General features: G+C 41.7%; 1 protein-coding gene across 4 annotated transcripts in view; it reads right to left on the reverse strand.

The window, feature by feature from the left end:
• Positions 1-969: 969 nt before the first annotated feature.
• Positions 970-22,274, reverse strand: part of ABTB1 (ankyrin repeat and BTB domain containing 1) — a 41,779-nt gene continuing 20,474 nt past the window's right edge. For 3 of the 4 annotated variants that reach the window (XM_044451185.1, XM_044451186.1, XM_044451188.1), the window contains 4 exons: positions 19,265-19,363; positions 18,347-18,514; positions 8,516-8,716; positions 1,679-5,721 (listed from right to left, as the gene is read on the reverse strand). In XM_044451185.1, the coding sequence (XP_044307120.1) occupies positions 5,515-5,721; positions 8,516-8,716; positions 18,347-18,514; positions 19,265-19,363 (675 nt within the window). In that variant the 3' untranslated portion in view covers positions 1,679-5,514. Of the gene's footprint in view, positions 1,267-1,678; positions 5,722-8,515; positions 8,717-18,346; positions 18,515-19,264; positions 19,364-22,274 lie in introns of those variants that run through there. The other variant, XM_044451187.1, reaches the window with a different exon arrangement.

A 22,274-nucleotide genomic window follows, 5' to 3' on the forward strand; every position in this document is an offset into this window, starting at 1 on the left:
TAATTTTAATTATTAATGTTTAATTATTTAATAATTATTAAATAATTGTTTAAACTAATTGTTTAAATTAATTGTTTAATTGTTATTATACTTTGTTGTAAACTGCCCAGAGCTTGAGCTATGGGGAGTATAGACACTAAACAAACAAACAAACAAACAAACAAACGTGTTGCTTTCAGTGCCAACTGGAAATTAGACATGGTAATCCTCAAATCTTGACTCAGCAAGTTCATTTCTATGTTCCTTTGCATGCATCTACAACCCTGTTGACACAGAGTCTGTTTAATGAATGCAGAATAAAGTTCTGATTAGTGGAAGCCTTGCTCTGCTCAGCTAAAATCTGGATAGCAGTGTCCAACACAAGTAGCTACAAAATTTTATGGCCCCAATCCAGCTGATATTTTAGGTAACAATATTAACTGGTTGACCTTAATGGGAGTGTAGATCCTGTTGCTCCATCTAAAAATGCATCCAAACTTCTCACTGGGGCCCAGATGAACCTCATAATACAAATGGAGAAACATACCTTGCTGTCTTAGGGCACCTTTCTTAGCTTCTGGGGAAACACATTCCATTTTTCAGCTGAAATTTGTAATGCAATATTGTAATGCACACACCACTGATATCACTCCCTATTATCGGCATAAGGGAATGTTTCCCTGGGATTTTTTATCTTTTCTCCAGTAAGATATACTTCACATTGTGCTTTAAAGTGTTGCTAGGACTCTGCCCCCTCTCCCTTCTCCTGCTGTTCTTGAGGTCAGAATTCTGAACTCTACCTCTGACTTTCTTTCTAAAAAGCTTCAGTCCTCCAGTCATGCCACTTTATCCAAGAAACATAGATCTGGCCAGCGTATTAGGCACTGAACCTTCTTCCTTCAAACTATTTATCTTCCCTGACCACTGATTTTTGCACTTAGTCGTCACCTAACCCATGAAGTTAGAGAAGTCCTTTTAAAAATGGCCATGTTGGGAGTCTTGTGACTGCTGTGGTTTATTAAAGCAAGCATCTCTGGTATATTTAATTACTCATGTTCAGTGTAATGCTGTCGCTGTAAATCCCTTGAGCGACAGCCACGGAAATGGAAGTGCCTTCACCTACTTACTAAGTAGAAACCAAGCAGCAGTGGCAGGGCCTTCTTCAGGAGTGCACTCAGGCACTGAGAAGAGGCCCAACACTACAGGGCTTCCAAACCCTTTTTTAGTCCAATGGATGAATACCTCCTTGGAGAATCTCTCAGGACCACATTGCAGTGGAAGACTGGGCTAAGGGGAAAAGAAAAAAAAGTACGTGTTTACATCTCAGTAATGGTACTTGACCAGATGTTTTGGGCACAGATGCAGGATTAGATAACTGTAGTAACACCCTGCAGAGGATGCACTGCTCTTAGTTCCCTGACTGTTATATTGTAGGAATGAGAAAATATTGGCATTTCAACAAGGCAAAGGGGCTGTGAAATTATGCAGATTATGTGTAAGCATGATCATTGTCAGAAGTACATGAATTAAACCCACCAACATTCAGCTTTTTTCACTCACTCCAAAGCCAGAATATTAACATATAAAGCTCTCCCTCATCCTTTTCCTTCAGCTTCACTGGCACAGCTATGTGCTCCAAGAAACCTGAGGTTCTCACAACATGTGTTACTGTAATGAATGAGGCATGTCAAAACAGATCTAATGAAATAGACTCTTTATTGCTGCACACATGCTTATATATTAAGCTTTTAAATATATTAAAATGCCATTCTGAAAAGCTTTACATTCTCCTTATTTTAAACAAGGATGGGCGGAGCCAATATAAACAAAAATGGGATAATAAACTGGAAAAAGAAATCTTATGTTTAAATTGCCTTGCAATACAATTATATCAATAGCCAAGAATAAGTTCAATAAATAGCAGAATTCCATTAATTCATTTTTTTTTTTGTTTCTAAAGTAACAGTTTTTCACTGTATGTTATGCTAGTAGCGGTTCACCCATCTCTGTGCAGAAATACAAAGGGCAAGAAACTAAATACTACCAACTGGAGTAATGGGACAAATCACCTGAGGACAAGAACTCGAGACTTAGCTATTAAATGCAATCACACTGGCACGTACTCTTATTTTGTCTGCCATATGTAACAGTCCAAGCAAAGCTTTATCACTTGCTGGGTAAAAAACAGAAAGGACACCCTGACTTTTTATTGCAGAAGTAAATCTTTTCATAGCCAATGTGTTTTCTTAAAAAGAAAAATTTGTTTAAGTGCAAGGACCCATTGGCATGTTTCTTGCATTTCACTTTTACTTTACTGGACACTTGGAATAGGAAAATTTTAAGGTGCTTTTCCCCAGACCTCCCTGTATTTCCTAGTTTCTTTTTGCCACAATAATTTAGTGGCCATGTAAACTCTAAGTGTTTGTATCGTCTTGCTAAATATAGCAGATATAATAAGAAAAAATTCAGATGGCTCTGAGGACGACCAAGGGACACAATGACATCAGCAGAAGAGTAAAGGAGTAACAGGTCCCTTCTAACACCATTTCCTTTTGTTCACAGAGGTGTTCTTTCAGGTGGCAACTCTTACAAAAACCTTAACAGAGAGGATTTAAGCCTAGGTAGGCCAGGTTCCAAGCATTCCAGAAGCAAACTTAGCTTTAAAAACTACTTTTGGTTAATGAAATGCAATAACTTGGCCAGGTGACTAGTTTACTGTTCCTGTATAATAGACCTTTCCACCTGAGTAAGCATCACTCCTTTTAACAGGTGTGTCTTTCCTGGCACACAATCAGGAAACAAAGCATCAACATTCTAAGCCACTCTTGTAAAGATGAAAGGTTTCAACTTTAAACGCAAACACTGCATGCGTCCTTTCTGTATTTGCACCCTGATGTATAGTACCATTATGGGTTATGTTCATGTACAATTGAGGAAAGTCTCATTTAGAGGCCAAACTTTACTATGAGATGTTCTATGTTCTGCAAAGCAGAGCCTGAAACAAGACAGAGTTGAAGTGACTCAACACCCAGAGTCCACTTGGAAACATCACCACCTACAAGGTAATATACAAGCCTCCGGAGACAACCAAGACAAGACCAGAAACACACTCAGTTCAGCTACTGTATCTGTTAAGTGGCATGAACAGCACACTGCTGGGCATACACATCTACCACCTACTGCTGTACCTCAACTCTGGCACAAAGCACTTAACAAAAGGTATGCCTAGTTTGGCAGGTAACAGCCCAGCTTATACGGTTGCCTAGAACCCGGTTACAATAAGAAAATAGACAGAAAACTGAGGTCGGAGGTGCAGATAGCATTCTGACTTCACCACGGCCCTGGCCATGGAAAGGAAGAAACACATTCTTGGCCTCACTTCGGTTGCAAGCAGAGCATGGGAAGTTAGAAAATAGGGGCACAATATCACATCGGCAGGACCAATGCTGCCACTAAAGGTAACTAACCTATGAATGGAATTGCAGTGACACTTAGCAGCAATCACTGTACATGAACAATGATCCCCCAAAATGGACTGTACCTATTTCCCTATCAGGTTTGTATTCATAAGTGCACAATCCTAAAGATGTAATGTGTTAAGAGCCTGGCAATTCCTTGGCCAGTGTTAAAATGTCCAGGTTTAGCAACACACCCTTTTCCTGCATTTCTCATTTTCTCCCCAAACCTCCCTAAACTACTCTTGCAAGCCAGAGAGAACATGCTGAAGTCTCAAAGAAGTGATTGCTTGGAAAATTTAAGAGTTGTTTGCCTTTAAAACCCACTAACTCAAGCAGCCTAAAGAGTGTATCTGATTTTTACCAAATTCAGCAGGGATAAATGCTTACACTGAAGCTGGAATGGCACTATACAGCCCAGGTTATACCTTCCTCCAGCTCTCCATGTTATTGCAATTGATGGATGAACGGCTCGTAACTAATACTAACTATAAGAACTTCTGTGTCCTAGGCTCACCGCTTTGCTTGTAGTTATTTTCCAGCACAGAACAGGAGAACCTTGTCCCACTTTGCCAAGTTAGGAAAGGATTTACTTCTCTTACAACTCTTAGCAGCCATAATAATCAACTTGACAAAACCATTTATAGCTTCTAATGTCATTGGACAAAATAAACATAGCTATTGTATAAGGATACGACATTTGACCTGACACTGTCAGTGCATCCAACAGCTAAGTGCTGAATATCATATTTACATAAGGATCTGCATGTGTGTTCCAGACATAAGAGCCCCCTATGTGCACTGGTGTACACAACTGTGGACGTTAAATGTGTGGACACTGGGTGTGTCAAGAGGCGGACCCAGTCAGCATGACAGTAATTCCTTCATCCCACCGAACACCAGCATCTGCACAGGGTTAATTTTTGCTTCCACTGCAAAGGAAAACTATTGTATCTGTCCATCACAGAATCATGCAAGCATGCACACACCCATTCCACACCAGATTCTGAAGTGTTGGTAGATCACATCAACTAATCCCTCGAATCCAGTGAAATCTAAGAAATGCCATGATTGTGCTTGCAGTGAAACAGGTATGAAGCAACGTTTCCTGCTGCACCTTCACAGTTGAGTGCACCCTACAAAGGCAGCAGTTTCAATGCAGTAGGCAGCCATGTGCTTTTGCACTCAAGACAAATGCCAAGCCATGCAATTTGGTAGAATGCCACACTATAGAGTGTAATGAAAATGGGGAATAAGAAAACCAAACTTGCAAATTAACATGAGCTTCTGGAAGATCAAAACAGAAACCTGAGTTTTTTCTTCTGCTTACACTGTAAATCAGTCTTCCTCAACCTGGGGGCTTTCAGAGGCATTTGGACTGCAACTTCCAGAATTCCTATCCAGAAGGACCATTGGCTGGGAACTGTGGGTGTAAAAATCCAAACATGTCTGGAAGGCACAAGGTTGGGGAAGGCTGATGTAAATCTCATGTAAATGAGGTTGCAGTATGAATAGACGCAGCCTTTTCTGCAAGGGTAGTTATGGGTTAGGGTTAGTTATCATGTAGTTATCATGTAAATGTAGTTATCATGGCACTGCATGAATACAACACACCTACAGCTTTGTAAAAGCATCTAATTTCTCCTGTAAAATATGGGCCATGGAAGACAACCTGGTTTAATCTTAACTGGCCACGGTCTTGAATTTCATCTGCTTTGGTCTTCTAGCAGGAACCTGTTGTGCCAATCCTCTGCAGGTTACACCAATTTTCAGTAGACACTGTTGGTCTGTGACATCTGGTGATATCACAATGTGCCAAATCATACTTTCCTTAAATTGGACTTGTGCTATCAATACAAACTGTTTTCTTTCCAAAATGTGAACTGCTTTTGAGACATAATTCTTGGGAAAGGAAAAAAATATCAGTCAAGATACTAAAGACATTAGAAACTGATAGTATGCACAAAAAGTGAATGGAGCTATAACATTCAGGGGCAAGGAGGGAAGAAAAGATGAGAATAGCATCGGTAACTGAACTTTGAGCTGATCCGCCATACAGTCACAAAGGAGATTTTCCAGATTAGCATTCAAGTCCTATACTGCCCAGAAGATTATCCAGAGCTTCCAGTTTTTGGTTAGCTTCTTCAATAGCACTGTATGTTTGCACGTTGCTGGTTATGTGGAAACGGATGTCATCAACAAGAGGGATGGAGTCTGTCTCCTGCCGTTCTTCCACTGCCTCGGCATTCTCCTTCACTGCCACTGCAAACTCCTCAAGCTCCACCAGCTAGAGAGGCAAGAGGTAAAGGAACAAGCAGGCTGATGAAACAGAGAGAATCCCCAGCACAGAGTTTTCATCTATATTTTAAACAGCAGTACTATTAGCTGAGAAATAATTATGATTCAGAGTGGATAATTCTGCACCATACTGACACAAACAGTGCCCCAAAAGTGCACATTCAAAATAAAATATTAAATTGCAGAATGGGGAAAAAGAGCAAACACCCTTCACCAAAGGCCAGTTTTTCCATAAGACAATCTAATTTAATTTCAGGCAAGAAAGAAAAGGACATCTTTAGAATGCAAGCTTTTGTTTAGAGCAACTTTGCTAATGAAATGGGGGTATTAACTCTTTGAAGCATTCTTTGTATGTCATGAAAAGGCCTTCCTCTTGTGAACCTTGCTCCATTATTGATGCTGTTCTGGTTAAAGCATCCCCTTCAACCCATCATTTAGTGGAGTATTTCACAAATAAAGTAGCAAACTTTACTCAGCACAAAGTAATGCAAAAAGTGGTGTGTCAACAACTCTATTATTTATTTCATTTCTATGCTGCTCCAGAGCCCAAGCAACCTGGGCAGTTTACAACCAAATCTTCCCCTTTTGATACACGCCATCGTCCATTCCTCTTCTGGAGGTTTCCATAATATTCCTGTGGCACAGGAACAGGTCTCTATGACCTTTCTGCAGGGAGGGTGGAGACACATGTCAGCCATCAGATGAAGAAATCAACCCATGCTTCTATCCCATGTTCCAAGATTGTGGTACCAATTCCTTAAACAGTTACTGCTGGTGGCTCCGTCTGCACCAACCAAAACTAAGATGTAACAAAAAAAGAACCTCCCACAATGAACGGTGGTGAACTTTAGGAGCAAGCTTTCATTTTGGTTTGGTCATCAGATCAGAGGGATCAACAGTGAGAACCAGTTTCAGGTCTATGACAAGACAACGAAGCTCTGCTTGTTCCTACTGAAAAAAGCAGAACTTTTGTGTAAGAGGAACTGTTAAATTATTTTGTTCAGAGTGTTTTCACAGGCAGGAAAGAATTTCACACCTCTCTCAGTGTCTGTTAAGTAAAGAATGTTGCAACTCATGTGGGAGTTTTAATTAGAGCCATTTATAAAGAAACCAGTGAACTGACTTGGTTCCAAAACACTTAACAGAAGCAAGACTGTGCCTGCCACATGTGTACAACTGGTCAAGTGTAAAATGAAATGGAAAGAAGCGAGTCCACTTTGCATGTACCTTGGGACAAGGGTTGCTATGAACAGCCAATTTTACTATTCGCTGTTTAGAACACAATTTGGAATTTAATTTCGACACCAGTTTAGCCAGGATGATTTAAATTCCTCTCCTTCATAAGGATCTCTAAGGGATGCAGCATAAAATAGCTCAGAGTTAAGGCAGCAGGATGTACGTGCTCTTGTGCAGTAATTCTGCAGGGCTAGGAAAACATCTTCTACTTCATGAGGAAATGGTCCCCGCCACCAAAATTTGGCATGGGAAGGTTAGGCTTTAGATGGACAGTTAGGCCAAAGTTCCCTCATGGGCTCTTGCCATGTATTCACCTCATGACAACGCAGTAGCAGAATGAATCCGGTGCTATAAACCACAGACGATGGTCGTGCAGGAGGCACTTTCCTCCCACAACGTACGCTGTGCCAGCACACTTCTGCACGACTTGCAGCACCAAACACTTCCATGCATCTGGAAGTCCCTGCATCTTGCCAGCCAAATTAACCAAGCAATCAGATGAACTCTGGATGTCTCGGATTCTCAGAGACCCATTACTTGAGAAATCATAAAAACACTCGTTTTTTGCCATGCTTTATTTACGTATCACATATCTGAAGTGCCAACATACTTTATACATTCCGGTCTTGTAAATTAGAGTGATGTTCATTCCCATGTTACAGACTGGCAGGAGGGGTTTAGGCCAAAAAAGCCTGTGGCTTGTAGAGGGTCAACTTGTGACTTCATGGCCAAAACCAGATTTAAAACAAGGACTTCCTCCCACACACTAGTTACCACTAGGCTCTGCCAACTGGGGTAGTGCAGCTGCCAGCAAATACAGGTTTAATGCTCAATTACCATACAGCAAACTCTTTGTCCACTAAGCTCAGCATTGGATACTTGTACTGGTAACAGCACTTCAGGGTCTAGACAGAGTTTTCCCCTTACCTGCTACCTAACCAGGGATTGAACCTGGGCCCTTCTGCAAACAAGGCAGCTGCTCTACTGCAGAGATAATCCCTCCCAGAAATACAGTTGCCTCTGAGAGCCAGTGTGGCACAGTGGCTAGAGTGCTGGACTAGAGCTCAGGAGATCCATGTTCTAGTCCCCACTTGGGCAATGAAATTCACTGGCCTCATAAGGTTTGGGTGAGGATCAAGCAAAGAGGATAAACACCATGTCAGCCGCCTTGGATTCAGCACAACAGGAAAAGGGTACAACACAAATACAATATAAACAGAAACTTCCACAGTGATGTGTAAAGCTAGCTCAAATGGAGCTTGCTGACCTGCACCACTCCATTACATGCTTCAGAGTTAGTTGTGCACAACAGTGCCAACAAAGGAGGAAGGAAGAGAATTAGGGAATGTTTTTATTGTCTGTCCTTGCAACATGGGAAGGAGCTCTTCATCTCACTCAACATCCATCTCTATTTGGCATGCATGCTCTTCACTGTGATCATAATGCTCAGTTTTTGAAAATGTGGGCAGGTTTAAAGGCTTTTAATAAATGGACAACCATCAGCTATTTGAAGCTGAAACAGGCAACCATAAGGTTTCCCCCCTTACCTTCTCAATGATCTTTGCCATGTATTCTGTGCACTGGTCCTCCAGCCGAGTCAGCTGGAACAGCTTTGCAATCTTCCAGATGCTGACCACACTATCTTCATCAAGAACCTGGGCCAAAGTTCTCCCACACAGACGCTTGAGCCCAGGTAACAGGTATATGTCTGCGACACACAACACCTCATAGGCATTCTCAGGAGAAAGCTGCCAAGGCAAAACGGGCATCAACCAAAACCAGCATCCTGCCTGAACACCAAACCACATATGACTGCAAAACCATCTTAAATAACGCAAATTATATTAATCCATTGGAGGCTCAGAACTATCAGAAATATCTAGATTTCTACACAGATCTGCACACATACAAGCTACATCAAACAAACAGACTTTAGTTTTGTCTGCTCAAATGTATAGCAAGGAAAAAATGGAGGAAAAAAACATATCAGTAAACAGGTTTGGATACACCTCTATTTGCAGATCGGTCACCAAGCACGGATACAATGAAATGTCCCAACAATACACAAACGACATCACTAAAAGGATCGTCAGTTCTCTGGTATTACAACAGGGCTTTGCAAGTGCCAATACACAGGTGGAAAAGAGTGATATGATAGCTATGGTTTGCTTAGATTTCCAAAAGACTTGGGCCACTCCAAACACCCCTGAACAAACTTAGTAGCCATGCAAAAAGAGGGGAGGTCAGTTGGCTAAAGAACAGAAAGCAGAGAGTAGGAAAAATGGCAAATTCTGCCAACAGAGGGATGTGAACTGTGGGGTTTCACAGGGATCTGTTCTGGGACCAATGCTTTTCAACAAATTCATAAATGATCTGGAATTAGGAGTAAGCAGTGGGGGGAAAAGGGATTGTGAGGAGCTCCAAAAGGATCTTTCCAAACTGGGAGAATGGGCACCCAAAGGGAAAATACAGATCAATGTAAGAAAACAATGGTGCAGAGGAAAAAATTCCCTATTTTATGTATAAAATCATAGGATCTGAGCTAGCATCGACTGAACAAGGATGAGATCTTGCACAGCTTGATGAAACTGTCAATCCAGTGTGTGGTTGCTCTGTGTTAGGCATAATTAGGAAAGGAACTGAAAATACAGCTGCTATTATTATACTATTCTTATTCTTATCTATGATGTGACCACACTTTGTATGCTGTGTCTACTTCAGGTCACTGCACCTAAAAAGGATTTTACAGTTGGAAAGGTGCAGAAAAGGGCAACTAAACTGATCAAGGGGTGGAGCAACTCCCCTGTGAGGAAAGGTTTCAAGAGCTGACATTATTTAGCTTGGGAAAGGGGTAAGTAAGGGGAAACAGTATAGAAGTGTACAAAGGTATGCATGGTACGGAGAAAGATGATAAAGAGACATTTTCCCATCTCACAATACAAGAATCCAGGGTCACCCCATGAAGCCAACTGATGGGAGATAAGAGAGAACACAAATAAACTATGGAATTCAGTTGCACGAGATGCAGCAATGGCCACCATTTGGATGGGCTTAAAGGGGACTGGACAAATACATGGAGGACAAGGCCATCAGTGACTACTTCTCCCGACAGATACAGAGTCGTGCAAAAGCACTCGCCTCCTCTGACTTTTCCACACTTTGTTGTGTTACAGCTGGATGGAAATTGATTCAGTTGACATTACCACTTGATGGACAAGTGCACAACATCATAAAGATGCAATGCATTTTACTGTGGCACAAAAGTTTAGTATGTAAGACAATCTGGCCCTTGTTGGTTGCACAGTCATGCACCTGCTTTGTTATGGCATGATTCAATACACACTGGTGCAACCCATTGCCTCTGAAGCACCACTGGTTGAAAGGAATTCACTTGTGTTCAGTCCCAGTCCCAGATGATCTTAGATTAAATACGTGTTTCCGGAAGGCCCCAGAGTCTGAAGAGCATATCTAAACAAACAGTATCATGAAGGCTATCAGAACAACTCTGGAGCTATTGAAGGAGGAGCTACCAAAACAGCTCTAGGAGGGGGTTTTAGGAGGGAACAAAATTCAATTCTACAGTCTGCTCATGATTTGATCAAATGAGTAATCAGGCCAAGACGGTGCATTCTGACTGACTGATAGCTTGAAATTGTTCACCTTAGGTAAAATGTTCATATATTATAGCGCCTTTCTCTTCAGTTAAGTCCAGTGTACAGACTGGATAGTTTCATTTTGCCTAATATGGAGAAATTAAGCAAGGTGGTGTGCTGGTGTTCTTTTACAGGAAGAAGTGGAGACCCCACTTACAGGAAGAAGCAGAGGCCCCACACCCTGGAAATGCCAAGTTCTCACAGAACAATTCTGAGTCTTAGTTGCAGATTTCTCTATTGTAGGCTACAGCATGATACACTGCCACAGGGCCCACTGCCCACATAAAAGATCCCATTTGATCTTAAACAGCAAATCTCACCTCTAGCAGCCTGGGATTTCAAGGACCTTATTCATTTCTCCCTGTCCCACCACATGCATAGTTTGTCATTCATCAAGTAAAGTGTAGTTAATTGCACCAAAGCATTCAGAATTTTTTATGACAAGTAAAAACTATAGTTTTCTACTGGACTTAGATGTTAGCATCTAGCAATAATTGATATGATCCTGATGGCTCTTTCCACTGGAGCTTTCTATATCAAATCTCCCAAGTTGTCAGGGATGCTCTAAAAGTGCTGTCCTCAACATAGCACTTACAAGCTGAGAAGTACCCATGAAGACCTCTCCAGGAGCCCATGAAGCATCTGTGTTCTCCTCGCTTGACTACCTTCTGCTGCACTTCAGAAGCCAGAAGGCAGTAACTGAGCCTCAAAAAGTATGCTAAGAGGTGAGAGAAGAAGTGAGAGTGTGTGTTCTTTTCTCACTTTCTCTCTCAACTCAGTGCACTTCTGCTGGTTGAGGTGGGCAGCCAAGCAGAAAGCGCAGCAATTCAGAAGGAAAGTGCCCTACAAAAATGTTTTAAAAGGCAAGCAGAAAGCAGAATACAGAGGGATGGGGAGGACGGTGTCCTTTCATTTTTCATTTCTGCCCCCTGTGGATCTCTGTGCCTGTGGCTTCCCACCCTAGTGTCTTTGTGCCCCCCCACCCCGATCCCTACATCTAATTTACCCTCCTTTCTGGGTCTGCTTTTTCCCTCCCCTCTATATGCATGTGTTTCCACGCTCTCTGGTGTACAAGGCTCCCACCCCTCTCTCTGGTCCCTCCCCATGTATGCACTTAAGAGGATCTCTGGGTATGGGCAGGCATGACAATGACCAGACTGCACAATCTGGGAAAGAAAACAAGCCATGGCAGCTTATTTTCTTGACCCGTGAGCATGAATCATGCACCGTGGAAGTACTACAATACCCTTCATTGGGCATTACATGTCATGCCATCTGAACCAGGCAAGGGTGGGAGAAAGGCAGGTCTACAAGTCACCCCAGAACCCACAGCCTGTTCTATGGTTACAGGGTAGTTTGTGCATTGCCCTTCCCTTCCCCCACCAAGTTCAGATGACACAACAACCCATGCCTGGTAAGGGTAATTATGGCAATTCCACAGAGTATGACTAGCATGTGCAGGGGGGTCGTACAAACCTGCCCAGTCTCTCAGAATTCCAAAATGGTCCAAAAACCCCAGACGCAGGCGAGCCCTGCTGTAAGCTGAATTTTTGAGGCCCTTTAGGGTAACTGGGAGACATAAGATGACCCTGTAGGAGTTCTACATTCACCCTTGGCTTCTTATTCTTTTTAAGAGAAAGAAGCTGCCAGAGCTGAAAGCTATCTTTGATGTTTGGCATGGCATGCTCCATCGTACATAAGCTTGTAACTGAGCCCAGATTGCTCCCCTCCATACAGAAATCAAGCAACTATTAACGTATGGAATGGAACAACACTTTTTGCTACAATGGACATTTTAACTGCTGCAATACAGCCTAGCCAAGAGAGTTTACTATCTAATATTGCTTAAGATCTTGCCTTACTTGGCACAACAGTGGACTGCAGTTTAATTATTTTCCCTCCAAATAGGTGAGGTTTGAGGGAATTTGCAAGCAAAGGCATTTAATGAATTCGGGATTTAATGGTTTCTTGGGCTTCTGGTTTAACATCTTGCAACAGCACTTCTGACTTCAAAAGCCAATTTGCAAGCCTACTACAAAGCCTCAATTATATAACCCCAACATATTCTTGGGGACAGCACTTCTGGGGGTGGATAACAGTAGGGCTATGTCGGCTCCAAGCAGTCCTGCAGCACACTGTACTGAGCATCATGCCCTGAATGTTAGGGCTGCTGCTCAACCGAGACTGCCAACAGCAGCAGGGAGCGAGGGCAGCCTTGCTTCATCACTCTACCTCCCTCTATTGTTTGACAATTGGTCCCCATTACTGTTGATATTGGTAGCAATAAGAAATTGTTTCTGCAACCTGGCTCATGGTTGTGCTCAAAGTTTGTGGTTGTGATCCAAAAATGTTGTGAAACCAGCAAACTCATCAATGAATCATGGCGCGCCCACCTGCAGATTCTGGGGAATCAAGCAACTGGAGGCTTTGAGAACGTCTGGTTGCATTTGCATCCTGTAATGGTTTTGGGAAGATTCTTCTACTTTTCACTGGTTCTTGATGCTCAGATCTAATGTTTCACCAGCTGCCCCTGCATTATCTCTCCATTTTGCTACCATATCTGACATGCTACTCTTTAGTGACTGAACTGCTATCATCCACTCTCTTTTTGTAGTGTGATTTTAGCAGTTCAGTGTTTCACTCAGTAGTATCTCTGCACCCTTGTTATTTAAAAATCTAGCTATCTTCAGCAGTGTGTTTGGGCTTCTGTCTTCATCTGACAGTACTAGATTTGCTGTCCAGCACTAGTCCAAGATACAATTTCAAATCCCTTTTGTATGGCCAAATTGATCACTGCTCCATACCCGACCTGAATGTCTTAACTGCATCTATGCCTCCTTCAATTCACATCAAGCAGTCAAGCGAAGTTTCCTGTGCCATCCACTGACATCAGGTCTGACCCAAACGGTGAGTGCAAAATCAGAACACAGAAACTAGCCTTTAAGGTCATAAAGGACAGAAGTACACAGTATGAGAGGAATGTAGGTTTTCCATCCCAGTGTGCCTCATAATGCTAATGAAGGAGCATTTGCAGGGAAGAATCAGCAGGAAGAGGCTGAGTGCTTAATCCTTCCTTTGCCCTTTAACTGTTCATTGCAAATACTCCTACCTCTCTGGCTGTTTGAAGATATTCAGAGGTAAGGAAATGGCACATGCTTTTATTTCTCCTTGTTTTCTTGGACTGAACTTTAGCACTGGAAACGTGTTGCTGGGTTGAACTCTGGCCCTTCCTTAAGTAGAAGGATGCAGCTTTATACAGGGGATAATATATGCAATGATTCTCATAATGCTGATGCATGCATTAGGGTGGGATGTGCCTTCCAGAGAGCTTTTGCTGAGGAGCTGTGAGACGGATATACAGCAAGAATCCATGACCTACCCCAAGCGGAACAAGCTGAACAGATGGCACATACCAACATCTTTTGATGTGAAGGATTCTAATGAGACCATTCCAGAAGCCATAGCATGGTTCAAAGTCCATTCTCCAAACTGGATCACTGTTTATTTTGTCTACTGATCAAATGCAGATATGTTAGCATTGCATGTTCAGTAGACAGAACTCCTCCATTCTTCATTAACAAGACTCTTACAACAGCTGACTGATTCTCATGCCATGTACAGTAATCACCCTCTTCCAGCAGATTCAGCCCCAGGAAATCTGGCTTACTGCTAGTTCTTTGCTCTGCTTGAGTTCCTTGGCTTTGACATTTCCTCCTCTGTATCCCTATAAGCCACCCATACAAGCACAGGGAAATTCCAGAACATAACACCAAGATTAATTTGACCTTGCCTCTGCTCTTTCCCTTGTCAGTTCAAATCCTTGAATCTTCACTTTAATTGGGACCATGTGTCATTAACATGATAGACCCTTTGCCAGGAGCTTTGCTGCTGTTTGGAACTAAAAGCAGCAATGCTCTGGTTTATTTCCTGCTTCAGAGCTGTTGGCTTTGCTTACCGAAAGTGAAGGCTCTGTACTAGGATGGCAACTCCCTCTGCAAGCCTTTACTGAGTTCCCAAAGGTATCTGGCAGCTCCACCTGAACTCTTCAGTCCCTCCAAAGAGATCCTCATACCAAAAACTGCTTTTCTACAACTTCTAGTAATGAAGAAAGACTTGTAACAAAATGCTTGAATTTCCTCTTGGGTAAATTTGATTCCTTTGCCAAAACAGATGTCTTGACTTTAATTATTTTATCCACATGTTCTTCTCCTGAATGCAGCTCGTGGCATAATCTGCTAGATGTTCTTTTATTCAAAATAAGACTGGTCTTCCTGTTCCTCCCACAGATCATACCAAACATTCCCCGCAGCCCATTTTATACACTGTGCCTTACAGGCATTTTCATTTTCTTCTCACACTGAATGTTGCTTGGAGATGCATTTTGAGTCATACAACTCTGACCTCAGTAATATCTGTTTTAAAGTCTGGGGTGGTGGAGGCACATAGTCACTATACTGACCTCAATCTTATGGACCACAAACACCTTTTACTATCCTTTCAAATACATTGAATAAAATAAAAACGTCTTGGTAAGGGATCAAAATTATAAACAGGTAGTTCAAAGAGGCAATGAAAAATCAAAGTCTGTGTGATAGTGGTTAGAGTGTTGGAATGCAGACCAGAGTTCTAGTCCCCACTCAGCCGTGCAGCTTGCTGGGTGACTTTGGGCAAGTCACAGACACTCAGCCCAATCTACCACACAGCATTCTTACTGTGAAGACAAAATGGAACTACATAAGCCACCTTGGGTTCCTTGGCAAGGAAAAAAAGGTGGGATAAAAATGCAATGCAGTAATAACACTAGTGTGAAAGCAAAACAGTCAACAGTCTACGGTGTTGAGATTCGTGAACTGTGTTAAGAATGTGAACTCAGGTCCGCCTTCTGTGTGTGCCTTCAAGGGATTAAGCGGGAGTAGTGGCTAACTCTGTGAAGGTGCCCTGTGCTAACTGTGTAACTGGATCCTGGAAGCTGCTTTGGAGCAGTTTAGTTGATGAGGTGGCCCAGGAGACCTGGTGTTCCAACATTTATCAAGGTAAATTTACCAATAGTTAAAACAGCTTTTAACCTAGTACAAATGTTTCGACTGAGAAAGAACTAGTTTTCTTTTTCTTTTTTTGTAGTAAGTTTTATTTGAAATTATAATCCTAAAAACAAAGAAAAAGTAAAAACAACATAAATCATCAAAAACATCAGGCCTGCTGGGTCAGCCCCCAGATGGAAAGAACTAGTTTTCTATTACAAGTCTGAATGGTCAGTGGAAAACGCCTTTGGTGGTTTGAACACTTTATGCGGCTCAGAATGAATTAGTAACAAATTGAGAATATTAAGATAAACAAAGTAATCAGGATCCTTCTAAATGGACAGATGACAGCTGTGGACAGTGGGAGGGGGAAGAAACCAGCTTCAGCAGGCCCTGATGTCTTCCTTACATGCCTCCCTCTGCCCTCAAATTCCTTCCAAGGAGTACACTGATCACCGGCTGATATCATTTGGTTTCTGTGTGCTTGTCAAGGGCAGTCCCACAAACAAGGTGTTACAGCCTGGACATGACTGCAAATAATACACACAAACATGAAAGCAGAACAGATCCCACTCCCAGGTTAAGCACAGAATTGAATACAGCCAGTATCTCAAGTGCAAGCAATTCCCACAGTAGTTTGTATATACACTACCCAAGAGTGAGTAGTAGGGGGTGGGGGAGACATACTACAAGATGCCTTCCTAGGTTTAAAAGGAAAGAATGTAGGAGAGTCAAATTCAAAAGAATTATTTCAAGCCTTCCTTAACTAACTAAAGGAAGACAAGGATAGAAGGCTTGGTTGGCAGCCTCAATCTTGCCCTGCAGGAAGGCAGATCAAAGGAGACAGGAATATGCATGGCCTTGGAGAGTATTCCGTGGAGCAAACGGTACTCCCACAACAATCTCTCCTTTACAGAACAGTATCGCAAATCCCTACAGAGCGAAATCCCTTCCAGATGTAGTAGCCTCAGGGATGAGAGTTAGAGAAGAACTAGCTGAGTCTGCTGGTGAAAAAATTGCTTTCACTTTACTTATGTGCAACATGTGTGTGAATATGGTTACTGTAAGGATCATTCACAAAACAAGGCAAGTATTGATGTGTTGAGGAGAAATAGCCAATACTCAAAGTCCACTTGAAATAGAAAGCTGCAGCTATTCTGCAGCTCTGAGGGTGTTCTTGCTTTCCAGAGTGTGGCTTCTCTGAGCTCAGTGGAGTGGGATAAGGTTTGCTCACTGCATGACAGGAGTACAATTTTCTTGAGGATGAGATTTCCACCTCCCACTCCACCTGTCACCACTGCGGCTGATGCAAGAATGCAGCCAAAATTGTTAATGGATGTTTACTTCTCAAGATACTAACAAGAGGTTTGACAAGCCATTTTATTTTACTGATGACTTCATCTCAAAAGCCTTTACTGATTCTTTGTCTACAGAATCACCACTCCTCGCTTTTCAAGTGCTATAGTGAACTGCTGATGTCAATAAGAGCATAAGAAGCTGCTTCAGATCAAACACCATCTAACCAACATTCTGATGGTTATAACACTTAATTATTTGCCATATGTATCTATAACTCCATATCCCACTATGGAGATTTTAGAGTGGTGAAATCATATTGCTAAAACCATCCCAATAAAAGTGTGGGTGTTTAGATCAGGAAGGCTTCCAAAGAAATGGATCTGCTACCCAATAACAAATTTTACAGTGATGAAATAACATCCTATAATGACCCTATAATGTCCCGACAACTATATATTTTCAGAGTTCGTATTATGCAAAGCTTCCACTATTCAAAACAAATGCTCAATTACTCCTTAGGTATATTATGACTAAACATGCTAGAACCACTGTATGACAATGCAGTGTTCATACTGCAGCGTTCAGTCCCAATTAAAATGTTTAGGGGAAAAGTGCAGCCACCACTTTTTCCTGAAGGTAACAAGAGAATGCAATACAAACAGCAGAATCACTAGCTTGCTTCTCAATCATGTCTCAGCACTACACTCTAGTGGTAGCATGGTGATACTTGGCCTTGCAGCACTGTCCTTGGATGAGTATCCCCCATGGCACCAGAGAAAGAAACCACATGGGCATGAATCCGGTCAGTAGGAGAGGCGTGTTGACTTTTTGACCAGAAAGAGCTAACTGCTAATATTCATGGATGGCTACACTGTGGTACTGTAAAATATAAATCATTTCTAGCCTCAAATACAATGAGAGCAAGAAACAGATATAATTAAATTCAGCGCAGCCTGATGCCTTGTGGAATACCGGTCATGAACAGAATTGCCCTGCCTTTTGCAGTCTAAATCTTACGAAATTGGTCCTGCCTATAAATACATCACTGGCTACTTAGAAAGGAGACTGAAGACTCACTAGATTAGGTGAGAAAAATAGAGAAACCGTTGAATAACCCAACAAGGAACTGCTACAAATAATGGCTCATTTCAGTGATGTATTACTACACTGGGAACTTCAAGGTCTGGGCAGAGAAAGACAGGTATTTCTGCCCATAAATGATATACTACAAGGTTCCAGGCTACATTCATTGAACTTAATAGTACCTGTCTACTGCTATTAACTTTTTTGCTGTGGCACCAACACTGCACAATGCTAATTTTGCCCCTTCTGATTTCTCCCAGGATCATAGCGCTTCTTGCTAGGATGAACATTCTAAAATCAACCACACTCAAACCAGTCTCACCTCTGTGTCATCACTGTAGATATAATAGAGGACCCTGATGAAGATCTCCTCTGAAATGTCATGAAGGGTCACCACAGGGATGCTGGGCTGGCTCTGCAGCTCCTCACTTTCAGAGAAATGATCCTCCAGGAGAGCTTTGAAATAGTCACTGCGGCCACAGAAAAATGCCTGCAAGCAGAGAATGTACAGGCCTGACACAGTGGAATATTGCTGGCTACAGCAAGCAAGCAAACAGCTGTGCTGAAGTACAGCCTCAGAGCACCTAATGTGTAGTATTTCTGTCCAAGCCTGTACAGGGTTTTCAAGATTTGGAAACACAAATCTGAAAATACAACACTCTTGCATTGAATCACAGTACAGATTTTCCTTTTTTTTTTTCAGCCACACACACATACAAACTGCTAGTCCCAGTTAAACAGCTGAGAGCCAATTCTGTTGAGAGCCAGCTGAGTCAGGAAGAGGCTGTAAGTGCCTCTTCTAATAAAGGCACACAAGCTAAGGTTTTGCTGTACTATGCCAAGTGCATTTATTAGAGACGAAGTCCCCTGGAACTTAGTGAATACTTTTGAATAGATATGCATAGGATTGTGCTATGTAAGTGTATATGACACTTGTTTGTGAATTACAGTAATTAATTGTTGTCAGTGTGTTTTTCTCCCCAAGCTGAGCTAAAAAGCCTGCAGTAGAATACCGACAAGTCCTTGTTTGATTGCCTGGATTTTTTAAAAATATTGTGAGTTTCGTGGTGAGTTCTTCTTGGAGTAGAAAAGCAGGGTAAGATGCTCACAGATAAATTAAAGAAAATAATGGGAGCATCATTCACACATGCACATGCACCAAACATAATCTTGAACTCTCGTATTGGGAGGTGTAGATAAAAAGGTCACACTGGCAGAGTAAGTCAACATAAGCACCTACCTTGTGACACAAGAAATTGTAGTCTGCCACCCGGAAACATACGTCAGGACAGCTGCTGAAGCTGTCAGTGCTGTCAAATGGTAACTCTCCAAAACCTACCTATGCAAGCACACACAAAAAGATTCTGTTATTACTTCTTCTCCATTAGAATCCATATAAAACTGACAAGTTTTAAATAAATAACTATTGCACAGTTAAGGTAGGTTCCTCTATATTAAAGTGATAAATCCTGACATAACTTCCACAAACTGCATGAAAACCAGATGGACTCTTGTTCTGATCCAGCCTTGACTCTTAAGTTTTTACACATTGAAAGCCTGGCAACTTTCAGAAAGTCAACAATAATCAGAGTTAACAAAACTCTGTAAAACAGAGGCTATGCACAAGCCTTTTGTGCTCCATCCTCATGCCACCCTTTACCTCCTTAGCACTCAGTGATTAAGTCAATATGTTTTTAATTCATCATTTTATTTATATTGCGATTTATATCCTGCCTTTTTCCTACAAAGGGCTCAAGGCAGCTTACATCATTCTCCTCCTCCATCTTATCCCCACAACAACAACCCTGTGAGGTAGGTTGGGCTGAGAGTGTGTGACTGGCCCAAAGTCACCCAGTTGGCTCCATGGCTGAGCGGGGACTAGAACCCAGATCCTCTGAGTCCCAATCCCATGCTCTTAACCACTGCACCACATTGGCTCTCATATAGCTTCCCTTAATATCTGAACAGGTAAACAATGATGCCTGTAATTATTTACTGTGGGACAGGACCCCCCGCCCATGCTTAGTCTGTCCTCAGCTGAATATTTTTTCAAAGAGTATCCTGGACATGAGAGTGCCATATAACATCTCCCAGGATTTCATACCAGAGGGGGAAACAAGAACTAGCAAAGGTTTCCCAAACATTTCTCCTAATTATGATACATCCTGCAGCAAATATACTTCAGTCACCAGCAATGCTACTGTGTGGAATACATCTTTTCTTCTAACCTAGGCAACTAAAAATGTCCCTTGGGTCTGCAAATAGTAGCTGATTTATCATCCCAGGACAAGATGGCCACAAACTTGTTCCAAGTTAAGAGAAAAAATAAGAAACAGTTCTCGGGAGTTTCAGCTTTGGAATTAAGAGAAAGCTGCCACTGCTTTATAGTTGTCTATAAACAAAGACAGCTATACAAGCAAAGCTACATTGAGAGTCTCCTAGTGAAAAAGGCACAGGGTGCTTGAGAATATGGTCCAGCATACGGATTTTATAACAAAGAGTCTTGAATCTTGAATACCATGATGAATCAGAATCAGTCAGTGAATCAGAATCAGTCAACATCTTTTTGTTAACACATCATACATGTTAGCAGCTGCATTGTATAAATAAAATTATTCACTGCAGAACTACTTCTAGAGATTTTGAAGCACCTGCATCTTGATTCAGAACTGTATTACATCGTAAGACAATAACAGGCAGAAAGCACAAATGACATAACATAGGAACTCTTTCAAAATGCCAAATCTATTTATTGGTGAGTTTCCAGGTCTGTAGGTAAACTCCAAGCCAGCTGTATACTGCCTCAGATCCCTTGAAGAACAAAAGTGGGCCATAAATGTAATGTAGGAAGGGCCAGAGTCAAAAGGAGGCATGCTTGTCCACATTCCATACATATACATATCCACTGATTTTTGTACAAATATATGAAAACATATCCTAAGCCTCCGTAACTTCAGGTACAAGAACTTTTTAAAAGATGGAAAGAAGATTATGCATGTAAAACGTTCTTTCTTTCCACTCCCATTTCTCAGGGAGTTTCAACCTTGTTTCCAATGTCTTGCCTCTTATACTCTGCAAGTGCTAGGAATCAAGAAAGACTACACAGGGCAATGTTGGCTGGATAAATGGTGAGCATCATCTCCTCACCCTTTCAGAACACCTCAACAAATTTCTAACATTAAATCTCACATTTACCATTTCCCTGTATGACACCAGAAGTGCTAATACAGTGCTTCACAGAAATGGGTGGGACAGCACCCCATCTAAGGGATATCCTATCACAATGACCAGATTAAGAAAGAATGGGAAACAGCAGCAACATCTTACGATTGATAGTACTCAGTTTCTGTTCTAAATGCTATTTTCCTGAAGAAGCAGCTCTCCTGCTAAGAAAACCCATGAGACTTCCTAGATTTAAGCCGGATACAACTGCACTGGTGGAAGTAGACTTCCCTGCCTCCTTCTCTTCATGACAGTCCTTCCAGCTCCCTGATAGTGCTATACAAAGTGCCAGGCTATCTGACTGAATGGGGAAAGCACTGCGGTGGAGGAAGACGGAATCTTCCAATATCAGGAGAAATGCAGATGCTAGATTCTACATCCAGTCCTTTGTTTGGAAAACCAAAGATCTGTTTTCTCCCTAGTCCACCCACCCCATCTCGTGAACATTTGTTTGCTCTTAATCTATGACTTAATCCATGTGTACAACTGAATTATATTGAATAGATACTGCTTGATGATGGAAAGGTTGGATTATCAGCTAACGGTAAGGAGAGGTAATTTCAAGGCTACTGGGCAGTACTGAAATTAAATAAATAAATTTCTGTTGTTTCACTGTATTAAAAAAGGTGAGCACAATCCTATGTATGTTTCAATAGGAAAAAAATAGCTCCCAGCATCCCCCAGACAGCAATGGCTTCCTGGAGCATGATGGGCTTGTAGGACTTCTTTCCGACAAAACAGACATAGGATTTAAACATTTTGGGTCAGTAGAAATAAGGTGTATATATGTGTTGGTCTGGGGATTTTAGAACTGAATTTTACTACCATGTTATTTTACCACTGTTGACCTCTGATTGTTAGCTGCCTAAGGATGCTATGGCAAGATAGGCAGCATATAGTTGTTTTAAATTAAATTAAATTAAATTAAATAATTAAATTGAATTAAATGTAACTATGAGAGTTAGGATAACATTAAAATTCAGAGAACTATGGGAATGCTGTGTGTGTGTGTGTGTGTGTGTGTGTGT

Source organism: Varanus komodoensis, unplaced genomic scaffold, assembly GCF_004798865.1.
Source record: "Varanus komodoensis strain SLA01 unplaced genomic scaffold, ASM479886v1 scaffold6_2, whole genome shotgun sequence".
NCBI lineage: Eukaryota > Metazoa > Chordata > Lepidosauria > Squamata > Varanidae > Varanus > Varanus komodoensis.